This window comes from Tachypleus tridentatus, chromosome 3 (assembly GCF_004210375.1).
Source record: "Tachypleus tridentatus isolate NWPU-2018 chromosome 3, ASM421037v1, whole genome shotgun sequence".
NCBI classification, from domain to species: Eukaryota; Metazoa; Arthropoda; class Merostomata; order Xiphosura; family Limulidae; genus Tachypleus; species Tachypleus tridentatus.
This window is the reverse complement of record NC_134827.1, coordinates 94,634,869-94,652,436: the sequence shown is the minus strand read 5'-3', so window position 1 is coordinate 94,652,436 and position 17,568 is coordinate 94,634,869. Positions and strand designations below refer to the sequence as shown.

General features: G+C 34.8%; 1 protein-coding gene across 3 annotated transcripts in view; it reads left to right on the top strand.

The window, feature by feature from the left end:
• Positions 1-5,312, top strand: part of LOC143247504 (dachshund homolog 1-like) — a 109,757-nt gene extending 104,445 nt beyond the window's left edge. For all 3 annotated transcript variants that reach the window (XM_076495743.1, XM_076495741.1, XM_076495742.1), the window contains one exon: positions 97-5,312. In XM_076495743.1, coding sequence (XP_076351858.1) covers positions 97-116 — 20 coding nt within the window. In that variant the 3' untranslated portion in view covers positions 117-5,312. The remainder of the gene's footprint in view (positions 1-96) is intronic.
• Positions 5,313-17,568: the final 12,256 nt, after the last annotated feature.

Genomic DNA, 17,568 nt, shown 5'->3' with positions numbered 1-17,568 from the left:
AGTTTCGAAATACCTGAAGCAAAAAATCGTATAATCTGTTTCTGTGGTAATAATTTGAAATTTAATCAGAAATAACAGATGTTTCGTTTTTAACAGACTGCCAGATGTCGCTCTGAGAAGAAGAAGCCAAATGACGACCATTGTGTCGCTAGATGTCCCACGTGTTACAGCTGCACTCGTGATGGAAACTTTGACAGTAATGAACCCAATACAACAAAGTCATGTGAAGTGGCACGTGTCACTCAGAAAAGGAAAATAAAGCGAACATTTAAAAATGACAACGTAAAACACGTCGATCAACTAGGAGTTATTGGTATACTTGACCTGTGCTTTGCTGATTTGTTTAACTCTTGTCTGTTTGTTGTTTTTCTGTGCGCACAGTGCAAGCGAATTTCGTAGCCTGTTGTCACAAATATAGCTGCTAGTAAGTACAGGTGGCGCTTGACGTAAGACTAGAAAAAAAAAACAATTTCCTTAGGGTTCCCACTGTTCACGTGTCTGTGTACGTGATGTCTCGAGTCTACTTATATATCATTGTAAAAAAAAAAAAAATGTACATTATTGTTTTGGTCAGCAAGCGTTTAAAATGAGTTGGCTGAAGTTATAGTTGTCCAAAACCTTGAAGGTATTTAATGTTTTGTATCACCTTACGAAGATGGCTAGCTTCATTCTTTAGCTTTGTAGGTGTTAACGTAGACAATGAAAATAGGCTCGCTTCTGTGAAATAAATGTTAAATTTATGGTAGAAGCACATGAATTGTGAAACGGTGATTATAGTAGAGTATATGGTACCCGTTAAATTTATGGTAGAAGCACATGAATTGTGAAACGGTGATTATAGTAGAGTATATGGTACCCGTTAAATTTATGGTAGAAGCACATGAATTGTGAAACGGCGATTATAGTAGAGTATATGGTACCCGTAGTTCCACGAGATGTGTGAATAAATTGGACACGTAACGTTTAAGGTCCTTAGAATTATGTTCCACATTTTAACATATTGAATAAAAAAAACCGACTACGTGAAAACCAACCGAGTTCTATATTAACGTTCAGTCTCTTCGTGTGTTTTAATAACGTATTGCATTATGTTTGATTTATATCATAGAATAATTAATACCACTTAGACAACCAAAGAACATGGTGTAATTGAAGTCGGGAAACTAGAAGCTGAGAGATCAAGTTAAGACGTTCAGAGATTTTTGGAACCAAGAACTGACAAGATTACGATAAGCCATAAAGAGTATTAAAAAAACAAAACCGTAAACTTGTGCGAGGCCAGAAAAGGATAAACAGACGATCAGATGAATCACTCAGATCAGTGTAGGATGAGAGTAGTAAAATATAGAATGAAATGTTGATAAAGAAGTCTTCAAAGTTTTGAAAGTAATTTACTTTAGTTTTCTTTATAAACATAAATATCAATACGAAACTGAGGACCAGTGTAACAGTTATAGATGCTTATTCTCAATAGTATATTTTTCGTATGATATAATCCATCTCTTAATGAAACACACACGTAATTTAGGGGGTTTCATCAAATGTTGATAATACCAAATGCCGCTCAGGAGTTTTCTCAAACTATGATAATACTACATGCTGGTTAGGGGTTTTCTCAAACTTGGATAATACTACATGCTGATGAGGGGTTTTCCTCAGACCATGATAATACGACATGCTGATGAGGGGGTTTCCTCAGACCATGATAATACCACATGCTGAAAAGGGGATTTCCTTAAACTATGATAATACTACATGCTGATGAGGGGGTTTCCTTAAAATATGATAATACTACATGCTGATGAGGGGGGTTTCCTCAGACCATGATAATACCACATGCTGATAAGGGGGTTTCTTTAAAATATGATAATACTACATGCTGATGAGGGGGGTTTCCTCAGACCATGATAATACCACATGCTGATAAGGGGGTTTCTTTAAACTATGATAATACTACATGCTGATGAGGGGATTTCCTCAGACCGTGATAATACTACATGCTGATGAAGAGGTTTCCTTAAACTATGATAATACTACGTTCATCTGAGGGGGCTACTTCAAATGCCAATAATACTACACAATAATGTTCACTTTATGTTTATTGAAGTGCTCTTCGAACGTTGCACTTGTTTCTTTTTTGTGTTCCTTTTTCTGATTGCAAGCTATCTTGTAAAAAACACCCTTTCTTTAGTGAAAATGATTTTCACTGATTTTGGTTAACTATATGTAAGGTGATTTTAAGGTACGTGTAATAAACTCGTCTCTCTTATGGCACTCTGATATATTAATATCTTTCACAAAAATTGAAACATTATTGGAGACAGATGTTTGTACCGAAGAAAATATGTTTTCATTATATTATTTGACAAAATTAGGAGTTAAAACGCATTCATACAGTATTCTTTGTTGGATATATTCCTAGAAAAAATCCCTTATTTCCTTGCCTTGGCACAAAATTATTTACGTTAGATTTCACGCCCGTCACAAAACATGGTCGAACTCTTACGATTAGATTCTCTAACCCGGACACACTCCATTGATTACAGTCGAACTGTCTTATTTCCAACATAACACTCAAGGTTAAAGTTCACTGATAAAGTGTAATCGTAAACATGAATATAAGCAAAACGTGTACCTTAGTTTACTGACATTCCAGTATTTTATGATGTTAAGCGCCACCTCCCAGTTATTTTTCTGGCATACCTTACAATTTCTGGCTGAACCTATAGGTTTGGTTTGTTTTTAATTTTGCCTAAAGCTACACGAGGACTATCTGCGCTAGCCGTCCTTAATTTTGCAGAGTACGACTAGAGGAAAGGCAGCTAGCTAGTTATCACCACCCACCGCCAACTCTTGGGCTACTCTTTTACCAACGAATAGTGGGATTGACCATCACATTATAACGCCCCCCACGGCTGAAAAGGCGAACATGTTTGGTTGGACGGGGATTCGAACCATCAACCTGCAGATTACGAGTCGAGTGCCTTAACCACCTTGCTATGCCAGGCCAGAACCTATAAGTAAAACATAGGGAGAGAGGAAAAGGGGGTTTTGTGTGTTTAATCAAATACGTAGTTGGTGTTAGTTTATCACATCTCAAAATGAACTTAGCTTTTATAAGGTAGAGGGAGATATTGTAAAAAAACTATTTCACTATATGTTTGTATCTTATCTCAGACGTTAAATTATGCCCTTAACAAGGACAATAATAAACTACAGCTCACAAATTAACATTACTTTATAAATGTTTTTACTTGGTACATATTTTATCAGTGGAGGCCTGACATGGCCAGGTGGTTAAGGCACTCGATTCGTAATTTGAGGGTAGCAGGTTCGAATCCTCGTCGCACTAAACATGCTCGCCCTTTCAACCGTGGGGGCGTTATAACGTGATGGTCAATCCCACTATTCGTTGGTAAAAGAGTAGCCCAAGAGTTAGTGGTGATGACTAGCAGCTGCCTTCCCTCTGGTCTTACACTTCTAAATTAGGGACGGCTAGCGCAGATAGCCCTTGTGTAGCTTTGCGCGAAATTCGAAACAAACCAATCCAAACTACCGGTGGACTCAGCAGAAAGCCCAACGTGGCTTTGCTGTAAGAAAAACATACATACACACACACACACACCTTCAAGCGAACGTTATGTGAGGAAACGTTTTCCGTTCTTGTACTCCAGAGGGACCATTTGTCCATAAACCTAATATGACTCAGTTTTTATTCCACAGCCATTATTCGTGTAGTGATTGAAGTTTTCCAGTTTCAGACAGTTATGAATAAGATGTGAGATGCGAGTTCTCTATTGACCATCAAGGTTAACTTAAGTAAATGTCACACGCATGAGACGAAATTGATTTTGTAATGTTTGTGTTAGAAATACGCAAGGAAAGAAAGGTAAAAACAAATGTTTGATAGTTTGTCACACCGGTACCTTTGTATAAGACATAATGTGAAATGATGGTTGACGAGGCAGGGCAACTAATTGCCCTCTTCATGTAAATAAGCTACTAGTAAATCATTTGCATGTGTGTAGTATATTAGCAACTTTACTGTGGTTTGACATAGCTCTTTGAATTCACCATTGTTTCATTATGTTTTTATTTGTGTGCCAAGCCCGAAGATTCGGGTCAGATTACTATTTTAAGTTGTTTCTCGTTGTTTTACCTTATGGTTTGTTTAACTGATTCCTGTAGTGTATATGCGCTGAAAAACTCAAAACGTGTTGTCAGAAAAAACCAAAAACCCACACATACAAACATAATTATGTACAAAAGAGACTGCACTACAGAATGCCTGGTTGCATTTCATTGCGACAAGACCTGTGTAGTCTTTAGCCTTGTTTCATAGAGTTCTTTCACTCATTTACTTAAAAATAACATTTCGTTGGTTGGTAATCATTGCATTCATCCGTTTCATTTGTTATTAACAATTTGTTATGGTAGAAAGAAAAATGTTTCTTAAGTTGGTCCAATAAAAAGAATAGTGTGGAACTAAAATTTGGCATGATAACAAATTCCGGTGTAGCTTCCGATATCAATTTACGTTATTTTACGTGACAAAAAATGCTTTACGAGATCCAGTCTCTGCACGAATAGTCATCGATTGAAGGACGTACTATTATTGGGTATCGCTTTTCTTATTCTAGAAATTCTTACACATATGACTAAGATATCATAACGTGAATTAATTCCTGTAGGCGGGTTTGAATATGAAGTACACACAGAAATGGAAAATCCTGGTGAAACACGACCTGATCTGCCAGCCACGCCCGGAAGACACGCCTTAATAGGAGATAGAGTGATAAGACATTAAACACGAAAAATCATGTAGACACAGACAAAATGAGTTCGGCCGTTTTAGTTTTCCAAAAAAAAAAAAAAAGGCTTAACACTCTCACGAAATTCGTTTTGCAAACAAAGAAATGCCTTAGTATCAGAAAAATACATTTCTATCTCTCCTTATCTCTATCTCCATACATAGGCCAATAATCAGACAACGCCCTCTAGCACTCATCTTTTAATAAGAAGCATGCATACTTGTAAATTTGGGAGAATCTAGATATGTTCATTAAATAGGCTGTAACTATCGTAATATGTCTTTCCGTATGATAAAATGTTCAGCGAATAGCGAGTTTGTTATTTGTATTCTTGTGTATTGAAAAGACATTTTTTGAGTTGAACAAACGAACGAGCAGCTTGTTCTGAGCTGAAGGTTCGATCACAGTGACGTTGTTGTATCCTGTGTGTTTTATTGTATTTATGTATTTTTGTAACGTTTAGGTGCCTTGTGATCTGAATAAAACATCCATACACGTGGACCTACCGAGCCTTTCTGTTTATATCATTCTTATCTGATGCACAAACATTCTTTACTTTGCTGTGAACCTGAACACAGTGTATAATTTCTTTATTTCACTTCTAAGCAGACACGTGATGATGCATAAAAAGATGAGATCATTCCAAATTAAACTCGGCACCATTCCGGCGACTTTAATAACGGTTTTCATGTCGAAAACAAATTCATGCTATTCAGTTGTTTGTTATTTGCTGAATGTGCTTGACTCTTAAAGTTCAGTTATGTTTTCTTTTTTGTAATCAAAAACCACTAATAAAAAAATTTACCTATCTACATTGGAACATTAAGAAACCGTCTTACTGTCTTGTAAAGTAAGGGGGAAGGGTCCTCCCAATAGGTTAACAACGTCCCGTCTTTCATTTGTCTTAATGAAATGGTAATCTACGTATTATCTTTTCAACACCGCATTAAAAAGGTAATGGATGATAAATATCAATTATATAGTCTGTGTGTGTCTATTGGTTTTTAAATAATTTTACGTTGTAATAAATAAATTTATTAGACAAAAGAAGGGATTAATTTGGGGACATACAATCACAAATTTTGTATGTCATTAACGATTTATTCTATTTATTTCATGAAACTCAGCCTTAGCGGATCCAGTACAATACATGTACCCTTTCACGTGGCTCTAGGTAGCCCATGTTTGTCATTATTTGTTTGCTTTTGAATTTCAAGCAAAGCTACACGAGGGCTATCTGCGCTAGCCGTCCCTAATTTAGCAGTGTAAGACTAGAGGGAAGACAGCTATTCATCACCACCCATCGCCAACTCTTGGGCTACTATTTTACCAATAAATAGTCGGATTGACCATCACATTATAACGTCCCCACGGTCGAAAGGGCGAGCATATTTGGTGCGACGGCAAATCGAACCCCCAACTCTCAGATTACGAATCGAATCGAGTGTCTTAACCACCGGGCCTTCCATTTTTGTTACTAACATAAAAGGTGTTCGTGTTTTCTTATAGCAAAGCCACATCGGGCTATCTGCTGAGCCCACCGAAGGGAATCGAACCCCTGATTTTAGCGTTGTAAATCCGTAGACATACCGCTGTACTAGCGGGGGGCTAACATGAAAGGAAACACGTGGAATTTTTTCTTGAAATCTATAGTTACACGTGTGATCAGGTGAGCAATATAAATAATCCTCTCACCCCCCTTAAAATGTTTATTTTGTGTGGCACATTCTGAGAAATTACAAGCATAATTATACTGGCAAATGAAAACACATTTCCTGCACATTAGTTTGCGTCGTGTTATTATTAATAAACACAATGGTGATAATACAAATTAAATTACAGGTGAGGACTTAGTAGACGTCAACAGAAATTTAAAATAATAAATGTTTCTCGAACCTGGATCAGGAGTTGAAACATCAAACTTATAACTCTAATAACACTACACAACAATTTGTTTGACTTATAACTCTAATAACACTGCACAACAATTTGTTTGACTTATAACTCTAATAACACTGCACAACAATTTGTTTGACTTATAACTCTAATAACACTGCACAACAATTTGTTTGACTTATAACTCTAATAACACTGCACAACAATTTGTTTGACTTATAACTCTAATAACACTGCACAACAATTTGTTTGACTTATAACTCTAATAACATTGCACAACAATTTGTTTGACTTATAACTCTAATAACACTGCACAACAATTTGTTTGACTTATAACTCTAATAACACTGCACAACAATTTGTTTGAAAAGTTTTGCTTCCTGAAAAGTTTTTGCTGATTGTGACAGGTACCTGGTGGGTATACATAAATATAGTTTTGGTTTTGCTTCATCACGTAGGAACTCTGAGAAATAGTCAGTTAACTGTTTACCGGCAATAACGTATTTAATTGCGTTTATGTTTCTAATACGCTATTAAGTTCAACATAATTAAAAGTGTTTTGCTTCTGATTTTCGTTTGTATTCAATGTCCGATGCATCACGTTGCAGTGTCCAACAATAGTCAGCAAGCATTGATGGATTCCAGTTGTCCTGACATTGTTTTTCCATTGTAGCAATGTCCTGGTGAAACTGAAGATTTCGATGAAACGGTACGTGATGGGCAAATTTGGATGTGATTTTTGTGATCTATAAGGAACATCCAACAGTGTTCAATAAGCAAAAACTTTGTTGTGCAGTGTGGTTGTTGTTCTCGGTTTTCAACACAAACTTGCACAACGTATTGGTTATCTGTGCCTTCTCCGTTTCGGGAATCGACCCCTGGATGTTAACGTTATAAGCCCAGAACTTACAAGAAGTGTTTATTGAGCTGAAAAATCGTGAAAGACCAGTACTAATAAAAAAATACAGGTTTCTAAGTTGAATGAAATTCTGCGAAGAATAAAACGCCAGTTCAAATAACATTTCAGAGAGTTGATTTTATATAAAAACAAATAAAATGTCTCAACATTTTGGAAATCACGAGTGTTCTTGAAGGAACTGTTTGCTTGCTTTTGATTGGTTACTTGGAATTAAGCATAAAACTGCATAACAGGTTTGCCCAACAGAGGTATTGAAGCCTATTTTTAGCAATGTGAGTCCGCAGAGATACTGCTGTGCCACTCTGAGGCTGACAGAATGATAATTGAACATTTCAATAGCATAATACATTATGCTATTATTAGTTAACCTAAAAGAACTTAAACTATAAAGTGATATCCCGATATTAATACGAATAAATATTAGTATTTAATAAAAATAACTTAAAAAATCACCAGAGGGCTAGATGTCGCTGAAAGCACGAATTGTTTTTCATTCTTAATTAATCCAATTACATACGTTAGGGTTAAAATTAATTATAAAAGTATTATTATAAAATGCACATTTATTCCCAGTTATAAGTAAGTTAGGTTCAAACATATGTGAACCATTAAAAATAAGACATTTTCCTGACTTCCTTCGATATTTTATTCAATGAGATATTTATAGAAAACGAGATGTTGAAAATAATATTAAGTTTCCGATAAAATGTTTCCTCTGGATTCACGTTTCAATGAATGGTAGCGGCAATTCAGTGTTTTACTTTTCGTGAAAAGAATGTTGAATTTTCGATAGAAATTTTCATCTGGATTCATCATTCGCTTACTGGTAATGATTTCACTCCGAATAAAGAAAATGAGTTTCCTTGAAATGTTTCATCTGAATTCGTAATATAACCATGAGACACTCGTAAGGAAAGTGATACATATTTAGCCATGATATTCATATCGTGTTCTAGTATCAGTAATAATGAAAAACATATGGTACTTTTTTATCCCTGTGGTGTATTCTTCCACGTTGATAGAAGTTATATCACAGAAATTTCAATAAAAATTGTTAGGTTTGTGTCCCTCTGGTGTTTGTTTAATAAATTAAATTCCGTAACTTGCGAAGTAAATACTAACTTTAATTCTGATGTGTGGCCCGGCATGGCCAGGTGGATTAAGGCGTTCAACTCGTTATCTGAGGGTCGCGGGTTCGAATCCCGGTCGCACCCCTTTTAGTCGTGGGGGCGTTATAATGTTACGGTAAATCGCATTATTCGTTGGTAAAAGAGTAGCCTATGAGTTGGCGGTTGGTGGTGATGACTAGCTGCCTTCCCTCTAGTCTTGCACTGCTAAATTAGGGACGGCTAGCACAGATAGCCCTCGAGCAGCTTTGTGCGAAATTCGAAAACAAACAAACGAAAACAAATAATTCTGATGTGTAGTTAGTGAAATAAAGAAAACTGATGAAGATTACATTTGGAATATTTCACATGAAAACAGTGACAGAAATACAGTTTCAACCACTACTATGTTTGTTGTATAAGATCAGGATGGACATTCGGCACTGAATATGGCGTGATTGATAGCTTATAGTCACCTCTATTCCAGTTAGAGGGGTTTACAATAAAACATTTCTAATTTAAAAGACACTTCGAATAAAATGAATTTATCAAGAAGTTAGGAAGTTACTGTGCACCTAAGTTATATGAAAAGTAAAATAATATAAATAAATTAAACCTGAAGGTGATAAAATTCTAAAACTTATTTCTTCCACAAATGAGCCTATAAAGTGCGGATGTTTAATACATAATTTAGAACTTAAGCCAGAATCACTCGTTATTTAAAAATAAACTTTTATTATGTATAAATAAAGATTATGTAAACATACAAAATGTATTCATAAGCTTCAAAAGCCAGCTAAGTCCGAAATGCGACTTTAAAAAAATATAATAGTCAACTACAGGTTTCAGAAAAAAAAACACAAAATGATACTTGACTTATAATAACATACATTAGTAGAATGATATCGTAAAGTTAATATTATACTATAGAATAAAAAGAAACAGATAACTGTAAATGTACCTTTTAATGTGTATTATTATTAAGGTGTGAATACAAATATTCTGCAAAGTGAAACCACACATAACAACAGTTTCAATTTAGTGTGTATTGTTACTTAGCTGTAAGATCTAACATACAAAGTAAAAACAAGAATAAATGATACGTTTAGTGTGTATTGTTATTTAGCTATAAGATCTGACATACAGAGTAAAAACAACAATAAATGACACGTTTAGTGTGTATTGTTATTTAGCTGTAAGATCTAACATACAGAGTAAAAACAACAATAAATGATACGTTTAGTGTGTATTGTTATTTAGCTATAAGATCTGACATACAGAGTAAAAACAACAATAAATGACACGTTTAGTGTGTATTGTTACTTAGCTGTAAGATTTAACATACAGAGTAAAAACAACAATAAATGACTCGTTTAGTGTGTATTGTTACTTAGCTGCAAGATCTAACATACAGAGTAAAAACAACAATAAATGACTCGTTTAGCGTGTATTTTCACTTATCTATAAGGTCTAACATACAGAGTAAAAACAACAATAAATGACATATTTTGTGTGTATTGTTAGGAAATTATTTACACAAACCTATCCACTGGAAAAAATAGTTAACGTTGAGCTGATAGTTCTAATAATGAATCTGCATATTCATTTTATTAAATGTAAATACAAATATTACACTATTCTAAATGTATCTAGTTTTATTAGTTAAAAAACAGTAGCAAATATGTAGCATGTTCTGTAAATAGATACAAGTAAGAAGAATCAACGCTTGGCTTTGAATGTAAACATTTAATATTTAAAAGCATCTGTTTACATTGAGTGTTAGTAAAGATGTAAAGGAATCTGGCTGGCTGGAAAACATAAAAATTATTATAATAAGTGAAAGCTAAGAGCAAATGAAATGTAATAGCAGCGCGATACGGTACAGAGAAGAAAACTGGAACTTTTGAAGTGAAGCAATACAAAAGCAAAGAGAATGCAATAACAGTGTGAAAGGGTTCATCTACGTAAACTAGAACTTTTAGAAAGAAATAACAGCAAAGAGCAAATAAAATGCAATAACAAGGTGAAAGGATACATATAAGTAAACTAGAATTTCTGGAGTAAACTGACAAGTAAGGGCAAAGAGAATGTATTAACAGTTTGAAAGGGTACATATAAGTAAAGGAGAAATTCTAGAGTAAAGTAAAAACTAAGGGCAAAGAGAATGTAATAACAGTGTGAAAGGGTACATATAAGTAAAGCAGAACTTCTGAAGTAAAGTTACAACTAAGGGCAAAGAGAATGTAATAATAATATGAAAGGGTACATATAAGTAAAGTAGAACTTCTCGAGTAAAGTGGCAAGTAATGGTAAAGAGAATGTAATAACAGTGTGAAAGGGTACATATATATATATATATAAGTAAGTTAGAACTTTTGGAATGCAATGACAGCTAAGGGGAAGTGATAAACAAAAGTGATAAGGAAAGATTTTCGAGTGAAGTGCTGCATGCACTTAAGGATATACGATATACAGTAACAGCGCGAATAAATTTTTATTAATGTGTAAAACGTAATTTTGGTATTGAAGTGATAGGTAATGATCAGTGATATGAAGCAAGCAGATTGAAGAAAGGTGAGTGTAATGGTGATGTTTGTTTGTTTTTTACTGTAAAACGACAAATATACCTTCAGGTTTAAAAAAAAAACATTTTCACTGTTTCTGTTGTCGTTTCCTTCTGAGACATCTGACCAACTTTAGTTCACATTTTCCAAGATAACGTATGTAACAAGTTAATTTCATGGCTGGATATGTCCAGTTTTAACTGTGGCATTGTCACGCCCCTCCTTTGACCGATCTGTGCATGACACCCACTAGTAAAAGTTATACGTGATAGAGCAGTGGGGTGTGCCTTCGTAACAAGAGGCAAAGCTACATAAAATATTGCCTACAATTACACGCAATGATAAGAATCCCAAAATGGGCAAGCCTCTATGAAGTCAGACACTTGTAATGTATCGTTTCATTCTACTCTGTGGTCCAATCCCTTGGTTTAGAGAGACGAGCCAGTGCGGGCCCTATCATAATCTCGAGATGATGAATTCACGTCATATCCTCCTGAAGACCAGTAATTATGAAGGTGTGGAAGAGCGTCTATTGGTGGAATCCTGTAGGAACCTGTTAGCTATCTATTCCAGCCCTTTGTTTTAACATACTGGAGGCCAGATGAAGTCAAACATTCGACTTTGATTGGGCACGTCTACGAAACCACACCACAGAGCTATTATCGAGGGTGTTTAAACATTCCGGTTGTGCTGCAAGCTTATAGGAATGTTGGATACATTGTCGATAAGAAAAAAAAACCCAGCTAGATTAGCACAATTCGAAGAAGAACATGACAACAAAGTCAAATCAAAATCTCTACCATCTACTTGAAGGTCACGTGCAATTTTGTTGGGAGGTTTAATGATTGTTTATTTTCATGTAGGGGTTGAGAAGAAAACCTTGTGTATACGCCACATATCCGTTACGTTAGAGATAGTCTAACGAACTTACACTGTGTACAAATTTTCAAGGTTGGTTTTATCATTAAGAAGAGAAATATATGTATATGTAGGCGAGAAGCAGTCATGGCTGTTAATTATAAGACGAAATCTACACGAATCTTGTATATTTCATGGACATGAAAGAGAATGATATGGTTTTAACCACTTCGTTAAATAAAAATATATACTTTGATCTCGAAAAAAAACAGACTAAATTTTTATTAATGAAGTTCTGTTTGTTTGTAATCTGTAGATTAAATAAGACAAGACAGGTTCGGCTATCAATGTTGTTGAAAATGTTACATAACATAATTGTGATTGCCAGCTTTGTTGAAAATGTAACACAATAAAACAGATTGTACTGTGTTACCAGCTTTGTTGAAAATGACACACAAGATAACAAATACGTTGACTGTAATTACCAGCTTGTTGAAAATGTTACACAATAAAACATATTCACTGTGGTTATCAGCTTTATTGACAATGTTACATAAGATAAAATATAGGGTGACTGTGGTTACCAGCCAACAAGGGTAACTCTGGTGATCTGACACAATCGTGAGAAAACGTGAAGGTTATTAATTTAAATCTATAATAGCTATAATAATTTCACCGTCTTAAGTTCTCCAGCTTGCTAATAAGCTATCAGTGAGATGCTTCATCATAAATACAAAGGATTATCCAGAAACCATGTAAACAATTTACTCTCCCAGTGAGATTGTACTTATGAAGTAACATATCTCTTTACAGGGCTGACTAGGTAACTAGCGTGTCATAGTATTTTTACAGTTTCTTCTAACATAAAATACAGTAAATAATACTTCAACCAGACGATTCGTTAATTCCTACTCCCAAGGCATTTTACCAGGAAGACAACATTTGTTAGATAGGTGAACTAGTCACAACTGTAATGTTTCACCAGTTATATTATTTCGGTTGGAGTGTTGGTTAATTAGCTACTTCTAAAACATTTCACTAGTTAGTGTATCTCAGAACGGCTGGTATGGATAATAATACTTTTCTGATAAGGAGAGAACAACGTTTCGTCTCCTTTGTTTGTTATGAATTTCGCGCAAAGCTACTCGAGGGCTATCTGTGCTAGCCGTTCCTAATTTAGCACTATGTGGGCTACTCTTTTACCAACGAATACTGGGATTTACCGTCACATTATAACGCCCCCACGGCTGAAAGGGCGAGCATGTTTGGTGCGACCGGGATGCGAACCCGCGACCTTCGTATTACGAGTCGAACGCCTTAACACGATTGGCCATGCCGGGCGTCACGTTTCGACCTTCTTAGGTCATCTTCTAAAGACGTACGCATTCTAGTACGCATCTTTCCATAGAATCTATAAAAATAAAATATTATTTCTAATAATCTAAGACTTTCTAAGATCTTTTTGATGAATTAATATTTCGTATTATCTGCAAATGGCTTTAAGACCAACGACGTTGTAAACCTGAAAATTATCGTAGTTAGTTTCTTTTGTCTGTGATAATTTTGTTAATCATTTCAAAATTTTAATTCATTCAAACGTTTATTTAATATTACGGTGCTTTCATATTAATTAAACAATGTCGTTTTGTGATATACTTGTTTTTGAATTGCGCGCAAAGCTACACGAGGGCTATCTGCGCTAGCCGTCCCTAATTTAGCAGTGTAAGACTAGAGGGAAGGCAGCTAGTCATCACCACCCACCGCCACCTCTTGGGCTAGTCTTTTATCAACGAATAGTGGGATTGACTGTAACATTATAACGACCACGCGGCTGAAAGGGCGAGCATGTTTGGTTTGACGGGGATTGTGATATGAAAATGTAATTGCACATATTAATTATACATGCAAGTTTTTATTAGTTTTCTTATATGTTATAATATATATTCAGTTATTTATTATTAGTTACTCAGTGTACTGACAAGCAACACAGGTCTTTGTTATATATTATAATATATTTAGTTTTATGATTAAGGAATAGAAACAAAGACGAGACGATAAGTTATTAATAACACAAACGTTGTTCATGGATAGTATGTGTTGTTACACTATGTAATACAAGCGTTGTTCCTGGATAGTATGTGTTATTACACTATGTAACACAAACGTTGTTCCTGGATAGTATGTGTTATTTATTAATTGCTTTTGTTGTAAAAGTACAAAAAATATTAGGTTATTAAAGAAGTATAATAATATATATATAATAAATTTATTTCATAATAAAAAATATATTATTAGGAAACACATTTCCAGTTACTTGTTTAGTGTTTTCCTTTGGAACGTAAGTTACATTTCCGAACACTGAATGATATCCACACTATACACAATTATGAACCGTCTCGTTGAGGTATAAATCACGCACTAATTTAAACTGACCTATACTATATCAAAGTTAAAAAAATGCTTTATTTATTGATAAACACCATAGACTGAATACAAGATGTTATATAAAACACTGATACGTTCTTTAATTGTTATATAAAACACTGATACGTTCTTTAATTGTTATATGTTATTAGAAACGAATTCTAATGCAGTGCATAGACGTATTTCGGAAAACAAAAATATATTTATGTAATTATATATATCGTTAAAAACTGCTTTGTGAAAGAAACGTGATTAAAACAAGAAAATATTATACCACTTAAGGAACAGTAACGAAAACCAGTTATTTCAGCAGGAAAGATTACTAAATTAACCCTACAAGGTAAAACAGATACAGACGGAAGAAAAGGTGGCCAAAAATAACAAAAAAAGACACAAGAAGAAATGTTTGCTATAGCACTAACTTATTATTTTAAGAGTTTGTATTTGGTTGATTACTTCGATTATAAATCGAGTTCCACTCTATAATTGTATCTTATAACCACATCTGCTTTGTTTGAATATTTTCATCTGATTAAATTATTTTACCTTCCATTGTAATATATAATTATCTTACATTATTGTCCAATAATAGTCGAAAGAAGAAACTACATCAACAGGGAGTGCAGAAGTGACGATACAATAAGACTCTTAAAAAAGGCCTCGGCATGGCCAGATGGTTAAGAATCTGAGGGTGGCGGGTTCCAATCCCCGTCGCACCAAACATGCTCGCCCTTTCAGCCGTGAGAGAGTTATAATGTGACGGTCAATCCCCCTATTCGTTGGTAAAAAAGTAGCCCAAGAGATGGCGGTGGGTGGTGATGACTAGCTGCCTTCCCTCTAGTCTTACACTGCTAAATTAGGAACGGCTAGCGCAGATAGCCATCGTGTAGCTTTGCGCAAAATTCAAAACAAACCAAACATTTACAGTCAGGAGAATGATTCCAGGAAAATAAAATAGGTTTACTACTGCACTGCAGCAACTTGCCATAGTTTTATTGCTTCTCAATGTTCCAAAGATCTTTCTGACGAAGTCTCTAGTTGTTGGAAAGATCCTAACAATACATAACAATAGGGATGAAATCTTTATTGATTTTTTTCCTTATAGCAACACCTACAACTACAAACATTTTTATTTTCATATTATATATTAGTTAACCACTTTATAGGCAATATGTAATCAAAGAAACAAACAGATGGCTGTCACCGAACGTCTTCCACCTCAAAGCTCAGCATATGCAGCGATATAAATGATTCTTAATGGAGCGTAAAAACACAGAAAAGAAACAACACACACACCCAAAATTGGACTTATCTACTCCCTTCTTCCAAAATTTCAACAGTTTATCTTTGATCTTGTGTGAAAAAGAAATCTGAACTTATCTACTTTTCTCTTGTCATATTTCAACAGTTTATCTTTGGTCCTGGGTGAAATTCCATTTCATTTGTTAACATGCAATTTAATGTGTGACTTTAAACTGAACATCAAAGCTTTTACTGGAATTCTGTCCAGACTGTTTCCCTGTTTGTTCTCGTTACCAATTAAGGCTTAGCAAGTCTTTTCTGTGTGGTACTGACGTATTTCATCAACAATGTAGAGAAGAAAACAGTTAACTTGAAACACTTTCGACCTTTTAAAATAGAGAATTAACCAAGTTGACGACATACACGATAAAAAAAAGTTTAGGACTAGTTTCTAAACAGGATTTCCATCCGTCAAAATATTATTGTTACTTTTTCCTATTTCCATTCGTGCTCTTGAGAGAGAGACATTTCACAAGGAAAGGGGTGTTCAGAGTTATTGATAAATATTCGTTAGTAGAAGCAACTTTAAACGCTTTGTACTGCGCACGTTCATCTGGAGTCGACGAAAAGTTAAAAGCGTTCGTAGAGCTTCTCTTGACGTTTCCCAGCTTTCATACCAGTACGCATTATAAACAGGCAATTAGAGAAACCAGCATGTTTGTTTACGCAGCCCTGGGAAGCATCTCTGTTTGGATGTGTGGCCGCCTGCACAAGGGCTGCTAGGTTTAATTAGTATTTATACACTGATATAAATGTGATTATGTGGACTGCTGATAGCTTTAAGGAACTCCCTGACAACAAAGTATACAACATAACCATGTGGGAGATAACACAGAACACTGCTTGCCAGCCAATTAATGAGCTATTCTGTTTCTATTTAATACAGTTAAGATTTCAACAAGTAGAAAAAAGAAGAGAACATCTCCAAATAGGCTAAAGTATTTCTTTCTTTTTTAATGGGCTTGAATTAAAGGTGAACTTGTGAAATATTTTGATGTTAAAGGTTCTATCAGATGAATTATATTAACATGTGAATCACATTTAAAGAGTGTTAATAAATATAAAACTAATTTTTTGAAATACATTGTCTTTCATAAATGAAAAGATTGACTAAATTCTACTAGTGAGTTCAGCTTATTTCTTTTGAATTTCGCGCGAAGCTACACGAGGACTGAATGCGTTAGTCGTCCCTAATTTAGCAGTATAATACTAGAGGAAAGGCGGTTAGTCATCAGCACCCTCCGTCAACGCTTGGGCTACTCTTTTCTGAACGAATAGTGGGATTCGTCGAAATATTATAACGCCTCCACTGCTGAAAGGGAGAGCATGTTTTGTGCGATGAGAATTCGAACGCGCGACTATCAGATTATGAATCGAGCGCCCTAAACCACCAGGCCAGGCCAGGCCAGGTCGCCACATAATTGTGAAAGACTGAAATAATTTACTAAAATGCATCAGAAATCCAACATAAAACTTTTACACAATTAAAATATACATTTTGTCACTTAAAAAAAAAACGAACAACCACTAAACACGACTCTGATGAGGACGTGATACAATCTTTGATAATGCAACATCAAATTTCAACATTATGAATTTTATATTAACAATGGAATTAGTGAAAAGAACCAGTGGAAGAAGAAATATACCCCCCCAAAAAAAAATACAATATTTTAAAATTAAACTGC